Below are 10,378 nucleotides of genomic sequence, written 5' to 3' on the forward strand. Positions count from 1 at the left end.
AAATGCCTTATTTACTGTACTACCTCTCCAGCCATACTATCCCTCTCTTATGGCCACTTGGCGTACAGATTAATGAATGAGTGTCTCATGCTAACTACTAGACACATGTATCTCTACTCTCTAGAGGTTCAGGAACTGCTCTTGTCACTGATGTGCTCCTTGGAGATCACTACAAATATAATCATAAGTTTTTCTTGTAGTTGTTTTTGGACTACACCTGGCATTGTTCAGGAGTCTTGAAGTGTGAGGTTTTCTCCTTGATTGGTTGATGCTGGATCCCCAAAGAGCTCCCAGAATGAGAAAGGGATTCCCATTCCCTGTCTTCTAGGGTGGGGAAGCGACCCTGGTAATATTTATCCATGGCAAAATATCCACACAGACAGGAGGGTAAAAAGGTGAGAAAGTCAAACGCAGAATTCTTTGTCATCCTGCTAGCAGCTCCAAAAGACAAGAGCCTGCCAACCAACTGCCCAAAAGGACCCTGACCTCCTAGCTCAACACCTATTTATTAGGATCTGAACAGCACCCCCCACCTGAAAGGTCATAGGTGGGAAAGCAGGCAGGGAAACAAATATTGAAGAGAAATATTATAAAAGCTTCCATATACTTAATAAGGACTTACTCCTGGCTCTGTACTCATGAATCAGTCCTGACAGGCTCGGGTGACTGGGAATTAAATTGTCTGCTGCAAGGACTATATCTCTCCAGCTCTGATCATAACTTCTAATGGAGGATTATCATCAAATATGAATATATTTAGAGTCTCCACCCACATTCCAGACACAGGCAAGAGGTGCAGGCGGATGAGAATCACAGGTAGATGGAAGGCTCTGGCCAGCTCTTGTCCCATCCCACTTCTACCACCACTCCTCTCATGCTGCTCCTGGATAGATTGAATATGACTGTGGCTGTCTTGTATCTGAATGGGAACCTAATTTAGTCGCCACTGTTTTAAAGCTGGGCTGTGTTCTGGCTTTATGAATGAGCATTGTGGAATGTTCTGGGGCACTCATCTCTGGCACTGACCCCTGTAGACTTACCTTTGCTCCATTCATGTAGTAGTACCAGTTCCCCACAATGCCACAGCCAGATACCTGAGGAGGGAGACTGTAGAAAGAGCCAGCCTTGCTCTGTTCCAGGCCCAGACCACTGCACAGCCTCATGCAGGCAGGAACCATGGGCTTGGCATATGTCTGAGTCTTTCCCAGGAGATACAACAAGCATGTTTCTATTCCTGGGTCTATTTGGGGCTCCCTTTTACCTCTCCTTGGGGAGATGAGAATAGAAGTAGGGGACACACCCCAGCCACAAGAAAAGTATCTAAGAGTCTGGGAGAGGATATACAGGCAGGCCAGAGTTCATCTGGCAGCTGTGCTGCCCTGTGTTTGTCACCCAGAACCGCATGGAAGAGAGCAAAGCCTTGTTTAAAACCATCATCACCTACCCCTGGTTTCTGAACTCGTCTGTGATTTTGTTCTTAAACAAGAAGGACCTTCTGGAAGAGAAAATCATGTACTCTCACCTGATTAGCTACTTTCCGGAGTACACAGGTGAGTGATCTGCTTCAAGGCCACCCTGTGATCACACATTCTTATGAAGCCCACTAGGTTCTCTCAACCTGCCTCTCCAAACCTCCTTCTCTTCATTTTTGCATAGAGGTTCCCTGTTTGCCTCAGGACCCCACCCTTCTGCTCCTATGGGCAGACAATGGGCTGTCTGCTTGCCCAGGACAGAGGGGCCCTCTAGCTCTCTTGGGAACCCTGAACCATGTACAGGCTCACTCCTGCCATGTTCTTTGTGTGTGTATGAGGGGGAGCAAGGGCATGCTGGGCATGTGCCCAATTGCCCTACTATCACTTCAACACTAACATTATTTTTGCTTTGTTTTGGACGGTTTACTCCTAGTTCTGCACTCAAGAATTACTCCTGGGGAACGTATATGGTGTCAGGGATGAACCTTGGGTGAGCTGTATGCAAAACATGCACTCTATTCACTGTGCTGCCTCTCCAGTGCCACTGCCATTCTCCACACATCTGATCAACCCAAATTAGTTGGAAATTGATTGCTGTTTCCTGGCACAGGGCTAAGTTTCTTTTATTTTTTTGGGCAATACCTGGTGCTGCTCAGGGATCACTCTTGGCAAGGCTCAGAGACCATATGGGCTGCCAGGGTGGAACCTGAGAGCTATGCCCTTTCTGCTGTACTATATCTCTCCAACCCTGTTTTTTGTTTGGCATTGATATTCAAAGACATGTTTCCTTTAAATTAAATGAAATATTTTCCTTTAAATCCACCACTGTTTTAGAGCCTTCTAGCTTTAAAATCAGACTGGGTGTCCAATAAAACTCCCATATACCTTTCCTTCACCTAGTCTCCTACTGCCAACTTAATAAGGATCACTTCCTCTTTAAAAATGGTTCAGATCAAAACCACTATTTTAAATAGAATTCTATCACTGTTTTCAAATTAATCAAAAAATATTTAGACCCCATAGGATACTTTAAATTAGTTTTATTAGGGTCATCATGACATAAAATGCCAAAAGTTCCATGTAAGCTCTGTTCTGGAAAAGAGCAAGATCAAAGCAGGATCTCAATGAAAATCTACAACATGATTTTGGGGAGAATCTTTCAGTGACGGGTCATTTTCTTTATTTTTCCAATTGCCCTGCATCTAGGCCCAAAGCGGGATGTCAAAGCTGCCAGAGACTTTATTCTGAAGCTGTACCAGGACCAGAATCCTGATAAAGAAAAGGTCATCTACTCCCACTTCACATGTGCCACAGACACAGAGAACATCCGCTTTGTCTTTGCTGCAGTGAAAGACACGATTCTACAACTAAATCTGAGGGAGTTCAACCTGGTTTGAAGGCCACTGCACACAATTTGCCTAGCCACGGCAGGATTTGACAGCTGCTCTCCTGATCTTCAGTGCTTCACACAGCCAAGCACAAGGCATCAAGCCCACTGTAAGCCACTGGGCATAGATGGCCATGGATCTGTTGGATATTTGAATTAAGAAAAACATTCCAAAGTTATTATTCCCAAGTTACTTTCATTTCTTCTTTTGACTACAAGTTTGTCATTTTTGAATTTGCTATTTTATAAAGCTACCTTTGAAAAGACATTGTGGAGGCCAGAAATATAGTACAGTCATGTAGGATGCTTGCCTTAAATGCAGCTGACCTGGGTTCAATCCTCAGCACGCTATATGATCCCAAGCCCCACTAGGGTAATCCTTGAGCACTATTGGTTGTGAGCTCTCACAAAGTCATTATGGTTAACTTAAAAAATCAGTGTGTTTAATAATAGCCACTAAATTTTATCTGAGAAGCCTGTTAATTTATAGATCATGCCTTGACACCTCTAAGATTAATTTGGGTGATTTTCTTTAAAAATATTAATGGAGGGGCCGGAGAGATAGCACAGTGGTAGTGCATTTGCCTTGCAAGCGCTGACCCAGGACCAACCGTGGTTTGAATCCCGACATCCCATATGATTCCCCATGCCTGCCAGGAGTGATTTCTGAGCAGAGAGCCAGGAATAAACCCTGAATATCACCAGGTGTGGCCCAAAAACAAAAACAAAACAAAATTAAATGGGGCACATTCCATTAACTCTTCAGCCCTGCATCATAGAGTCACCACAAATCTCAGAAGAGATACAAACCAACTCACTAAAATTCATGAGTACACTGATTTGTGGGCTGAAAACTCTATAGTGTCCTTGGAAGAAAGGACAGACCTGCTAAAGTCCAGGCAGTCATATCCACTCATTGATCTCATGTAAACTCATCGACCCCATGTAAACTCATCGACCCAGTTCTACAGATCCTGGAATTCCTGGAGCCCATGGCCACATACAACACCTCAAAATTCCACAATAAGAACATCTCAGTAAAAGCATACCAAATTAGGTGGAAAAGTAGCATAGAAGCCAACTCAGTTCAATAAAAAAAAAAAAAAAAACACAGAAGCAACAAACAACTCAGTAAACTCTCAATGATTTCAATGACCCCGTGGTGAGATATAACAATTTTCATATTTTCTTTTACTGAAGCACTTTTCAATAATTCCATTAGTCATTTAGTTGTAACAAGCATTATAAAATAATTTACTTTTGCCTTTTAAGGGAACAAGCTTAGGAGTTGAGTGGAAAACTTGGGACAATAGTGGAGGAAAGGTCACACTGGTGGTGAGATGGGTGTTGTGATAGTGAATGCCACCCCCCCAAAAAAAAAACCAAACAGTATAATGAACAACTTTGTATACAAACCACGATGTTTAAATAAAGTAATGAAGATGTTAATGGGTTTCAACATTTTACTATTTTGTTTTAACACCTTACAGTGCTCAGGGGTTAATCCTGGCTCTGAACTCAGGAATTACTCCTGGTGAGCTTGGGATACCACTTGGGATACCAGGGATCAGAGCTGGGTCAGTTGCATGCAAAGTAAAGGTCCTACTTGCTGTGCTATCTTATTTTTTTAATTAGACATCTAAAATTCTTTTCTGTCTTCATTCTGAAGTGTGCTTTTAACATGCCACCACGAATATTTAAAAAATAATTGATATTGGGGCCAGAGCGGTGGCACAAGTGGTAAGGTGTCTGCCTTGCATGCGTTAGCGTAGGATGGACTGCAGTTTGATCCCCTGGTGCCCCATATGGTCCCCCAAGCCAGGAATGATTTCTGAGCATCGCTGTGTTTGGCAAAAAAACCCAAAAAATTTTGATAATGATTTTGTGTTAACTTCTATGTCAAATTAATGACTATAACATTTGATTGTCACAATTTGATCACCATTGAAATACAGGTAAAATATAGTAGGTACCTGGGCTAAAGAATAGTATTGTTTCATTGACAATATGTATTGTCAACACACATTTCTGTATGTGCATACGTACATATACACACATATTTCAAGGTGTTACCAGTACCTGTCACTTTATAAGATTTCTAACTCAAAAATTTTTACAATTAAATTTCTTTATTTTAGACACTGTGGTTTACAGAGTTGTTCATAATAGTTATTTCTGATATCAATATTCCAACATAATTCTACCACCAATGTAACGTTCCTTATACTGTGGTCATCAGTTCCCAGACTTCCTAAAGGCTGTCCCTTGGTAGGTAGGAATAATTTACATATTTTGTGCATTCCTACTAGGAAATCAGAAATAAAATTATGAGGGTGTCACATGGTTGTATAAACATAAGAGGCTGTGTGTTCCACAAATTTGAAGATCTGCAGTGCTGGACTAATGAACTCAATTGGCAACAGTGGTGGTTTGTAAGGGCTCTTTGAATGGCCCCAGTGCAATCATCATCCGTGAGGCAGATATGCCCATAAATTTTCTTGGTAGTTGTGCCTCTCTTTCAAGAGTTACATGAAGCATTTTGAACTGAACGGAAGTGAGCCCACACAAGAGAGCGGCTAGAGAAAAAAAAAAGTACTAAGAACAGTAGAGGTGGGAGGGGTTGCAGGCTGTGGGTGCACTTTGGATTTAAAAAGCAACATTTTGAACTGAAATGAGGTGAGTGAGCCATGCAAGAGTGTGGCCAGTAGGAAAATAAAACAGATTGTTGACCAGAAGTGGTGGGAGTGGCTGTAGGCTGTAGGCAGTTTGGATTTAAAAAGCAGCATTTTGAACAGAATTAAGGTGAGTGAGCCCAGGCAAGAGTGGCCACTCTACTTCACTCTGAGAATTCACATTTCTTCTAGTCAAGGATTTCCACAAAACATAAAAAAAAGCACCACACTACACAGGTCACAATGGCACAACAATGCAGAATCCAACTACACTTTGTGATTGAAGACGCTGGTTCTGAAGACTCAACATCAGCTACCAACATAAATTCTCTAATCAGGGCTCTAGAGAGAAATATTAAGGCTGTTAAGAATAACTCAAAGAGGGCCAGAGAGATGGCATGGAGGTAAGGTGTTTGCCTTGCATGCAGGGTGGTGGTTCGAATTCTGACATCCCATATGGGCCCCCAAGCCTGCCAGGAGCGATTTCTGAGTGTAGAGCCAGAAGTAAGCCCTGAGTGGTGCCGGGTGTGACCCAAAACCCAAACCAAACAAAACCGAAACAAAAACCCAAAAAATCTCAACGAAACCATGGAACATATAGCCCATAAGACTCAAGAGGATATGAGAGTAGAAATGAGAATATTTCAAATAGAAATAAATGTCATGGCTAAAAAACATGGTAGGCGAAATGAAAACCTCACTAGAAAACTTCATGTTTCCATGAAGTTCCAGTGAGATTTTTTTTAACAGCTACTGAGGACATAATCAGTGATCTGGAAGATGAGCCACAGGTTTTACAGGTTCTTCCAGGACATTGAAGAAATGGAAACACTTCCAAATAATTTCTATGAAGCTAATATCACCCTGATACCAAAGCAGAGACACCTCCCCCCAAAAAGGAGAACTACAGACTGATAACCTGATGAATACAGATGGAAAGACCCTCAACAAAATACTAGCAAATATAATTAGCAAGTCATCAATCAAGTCATCAAGTCATCAAGACCATCATGACCAAGTAGGATTCATTCCAAAGATGCAAGGATGGTTTAACATATGCAAGTCCATAAATATATCATATCAATAAAATAAAATACAAAAATCACATATCAGTAGATGCAGATAAAGCATTTGACAAGGTCCTACATCTGTTCAAGATAAAACTGAGCAATATGGGAATGAAAGGAGCATTTCTTAATATAGTCAAGGCCATTTACCACAAAGCCATGGCAAATATTATACCCAATGGGAAAAAACTAAAATTATTTCCTTTAATACCTAGCACAAGACAAGGTTGCACTCCTAGGGATATATCCTAGAAAGACAAAAACACAATAGAAAAATGCTTTCCCTCTGAACTCTTTCATTGCAGTACTTCATTGCACTACTTCATTGTAGTACTTCATTCATACTCATGGGAGCACTATTTGCAATAGCCAGAATCTGGAAAAAAACAACAAGATGCTCGACAACAGATGAGTGGCTAAAGAAGCTGTGGTACATTTACACAATGGAATATTATGTAGTAGTAAGGGAAAATGAAGTCATGGAATTTTCTTATAGATGGATGGACACGTAGATTATAATGCTGAGTGAACTGAGTCAGAGGGAGAGGAATAGAAATAGAATAGCCTTATTTATCTGCAGGATATAAGAAAAAGAAAAGACAGTATGGTAATATCCAAAAACAGATGAGGGCCAAGACCAGCCATGATATGAAGCTTGCCACAAAGCAATAAGTACAATTAGAGTACTAACATCACTAACAACTACCATGACAACAATAGTGAAAGAGAGGCATCACATATGGTCCCAATACTGCCAGGAGGGAATTTTGAATTCCGAATTGCAAAGCAAGGAGTAACCCAAGTGTCACTAGGTGTGGTCCAAAAACCAGAAAAGAAAACAATAATCAACTACATTATAAATTGGGCTGAACAGAAACTTTCTTAAAGCAGACAAATACAAGGTCAATACATATATTTTATCATCAGGGAAATGCAAGGCAGAACAATTAAATATTACCTTACACAAATAAGACTGGCACACACCATTGAGTTTGGTGTGAATGTGGTGATAAAGGAGCCCTCATCCATTCTTGATGGACATCAGATGCTACAATTTTTAGAAAACATATGGACTTTTCTCAAAAACTAAGAACTAAGTTTATAGTTGAAATTAAGTCGAAAGGGAGGAGAGCATTGAGATCCTTGTAGAGAGAAGTGATCCAGGATTAATGAGCAGAAAACAATACGGAAGGTAGGCTCAATTTTCACCATCCATCCAGCTCAGTAAATCTTCAGACAATAACTGCTAAGGAGACAGGTATGGGTGGTGGTAGTTGAGGTTATTGGTGAATATTATCCACGTAGAATTGGATTCATAAAACTACCAAATGACTTTACAAGCTGGTATCTCATTGGTCAAAGACAAGCCATAAAGTTTTCAATATAAAGAGGTTTATTCAATAAAAATAACTGAATATTTGTAAATACAAAGAACATTTCAGGCTTAATTTGAGGCAGTTTGTTGCTCAGGATAGTGTTCTTATACAAGCCATGAGTGATAGAGAGGTGAAATTAAGATTCAAAAGCTGGATTTGCATGACTTCCAGAGGCTTCATGAACAGTAAATTATTGTCAAAACTTTGTGTTTGGGCAAGCCATAATTATTATTTCAGTACAAAAATAGGTGGACTCTACGTACACATTCTGAATTTATAGAAATTCCTCATGGCTTCATTAGTGAGTATCATGTTGATCTGGGAAGTGTTCTTGGACATACCATAAAAGATGTAGGGTTTGAGCACAAAGGTGGTAGAATCCATGTGTATGTAGATTTCTAGATTCAAGTTTTTGAGAATTTATTTCCCTTATGTAAGGCAGGTGTCTTCAGCTGAGATTAATCTGACCTAGAAGGATGGAGCAGCAAGCAGATTTCTGGTTCTAATCAGAGTTGGTTTCTTACCATTTGATATATGATCACATACTCAATTTCTAGAAAATGACTGGCAGATATTTTTGCTGCTTACATTACTTTATTAAGATGAACATAGGAAAGATTTTAAATTCATAAATACCTGTTCATAAAAAAAGATGAACATAGAAAAAATTTCTTCCTAACATCACTGCATGAATATAAAATTTTAGAATTAACAGAAAGCATAATTAAGAAACATCAATTAGCGACCTTAACAGAGTCACATGGCTACCTAACAGTTTTTTCACTATTTCCCAATCAAATATTTTTCAATAAAGAAATCATCATTTATAAAGACGATTTGTAAATCATATATAAAGAATATCTAAAATCAAACAGAAAGCCAAACAACTCGACAGAGTAGGGAATACAGTGTTCTAAGAGCCATGAACTACTATCATACGACCTGCTATTAAATGCGCTCAAGAGAATCCATTACAGGGGAGATGAACATGGAATTTTAAGTTCTTCATAGTCTTAGCTTGAATATATTTTTACTTTATGTCTTAATATTTTAAACATAAAATAAAGTAGTCTTTATTTTTTTGGTTGTAGAAGTGTTGAATAATCAACAAAGGTGACAAGATTAAAGGTAATTTTGGGGTGGTACCCTAATGTTACTGGGCTGAAAAACATGTGATGACAGAGATTGAACCCAGTAGTCCCCATACAAAGCATCCAACTCTGAACCATATCCTAGCCCATAAAGTAATGGAAAGGTTTACAACTCTATACCAGAGGTAAATAGTCAATACTGAGTCTGCATGTAGAAAAATAATTTTTATTTTCAGACCACACTTGGTGGTGCTCAGGCCTTACTGCTATTTTGCATTTAGGGATCTTTCCCAGAAGATGCTATGCCATATGCTATGCCAAGAACTGAACCTCAGGATGGCCACATGCAAGGCAAGCATCTTATCTACTTTTACTTGGCCCCAGAAAACGAATTTTTTTTAATGCTCTTTTTTAAATATACTTGTTACTGATGAAACAAACTAAATAAGGGATTACAGTTTTCATCCTTAAAAACTTACTATTACCAGGGCCCGGAGAGATAGCACAGCGGCGTTTGCCTTGCAAGCAGCCGATCCAGGACCAAAGGTGGTTGGTTTGAATCCCGGTGTCCCATATGGTCCCCCGTGCCTGCCAGGAGCTATTTCTGAGCAGACAGCCAGGAGTAACCCCTGAGCAACGCCAGGTGTGGCCCAAAAACCAAAACCAAAACAAAAACAAAAACAACCCCCCAACCCCCCCCCAAAAAAAAACAAAACCCTTACTATTACCACAGGGATTTGTCAGCACAATCATGCTGAGCTGGAATTCAGTTAACTTTGACTGAAAATTCAGGTCCTCCAAAGGGAAAATTTTAAGGAAGGAACACTGGTCTAGAAATTAATGACAGAGTGGATTTTAGTAACACAATAACACAAAACAAGAATGCAATGATTCAATAACAATAAATAACATAACAAAACAACACAATAACAACCATGGCAAAAGCAATAAACAACAATAACAGTAGTACTATAACAATCATATGGGTCAGAGCAGTGGTACAGTGGGCACTAAATGCAAGTGGTGTACCTGAGTTTGATCCTTGTGTCTGTCCATTATGGTTCCCAAAGCCCTGCCAGGAGTAATCAATACAGATCATAACTGGGTGTGGCACATTTTCCAAATAGCTACCCTTAGAACCATGTAGTAAGACAGTAACATAATATAATAAAACCAGAAAGGTAACTCAATAATAATGATATACTAATACAGTAACAGGGTCAGAATGATTAAAAACTTTTATTGGTCTCAAATCTCTTTGAAAAAGTTCTATACTGTTATATTGGCAGTTATTTTACCAAGTAATCTAATTC

At 39.7% G+C, this 10,378-nt stretch overlaps 1 protein-coding gene across 1 annotated transcript in view; it reads left to right on the top strand.

Moving 5' to 3' along the window:
- The window catches only part of GNA14 (G protein subunit alpha 14), a 221,498-nt gene extending 218,629 nt beyond the window's left edge, over nucleotides 1–2,869 (top strand). The window contains exons 6-7 of the mRNA XM_049769763.1: nucleotides 1,397–1,550; nucleotides 2,679–2,869. Coding sequence (XP_049625720.1) covers nucleotides 1,397–1,550; nucleotides 2,679–2,869 — 345 coding nt within the window. The remainder of the gene's footprint in view (nucleotides 1–1,396; nucleotides 1,551–2,678) is intronic.
- Nucleotides 2,870–10,378: the final 7,509 nt, after the last annotated feature.

The sequence above is a fragment of the Suncus etruscus genome, chromosome 3, assembly GCF_024139225.1.
Source record: "Suncus etruscus isolate mSunEtr1 chromosome 3, mSunEtr1.pri.cur, whole genome shotgun sequence".
Lineage (NCBI taxonomy): Eukaryota > Metazoa > Chordata > Mammalia > Eulipotyphla > Soricidae > Suncus > Suncus etruscus.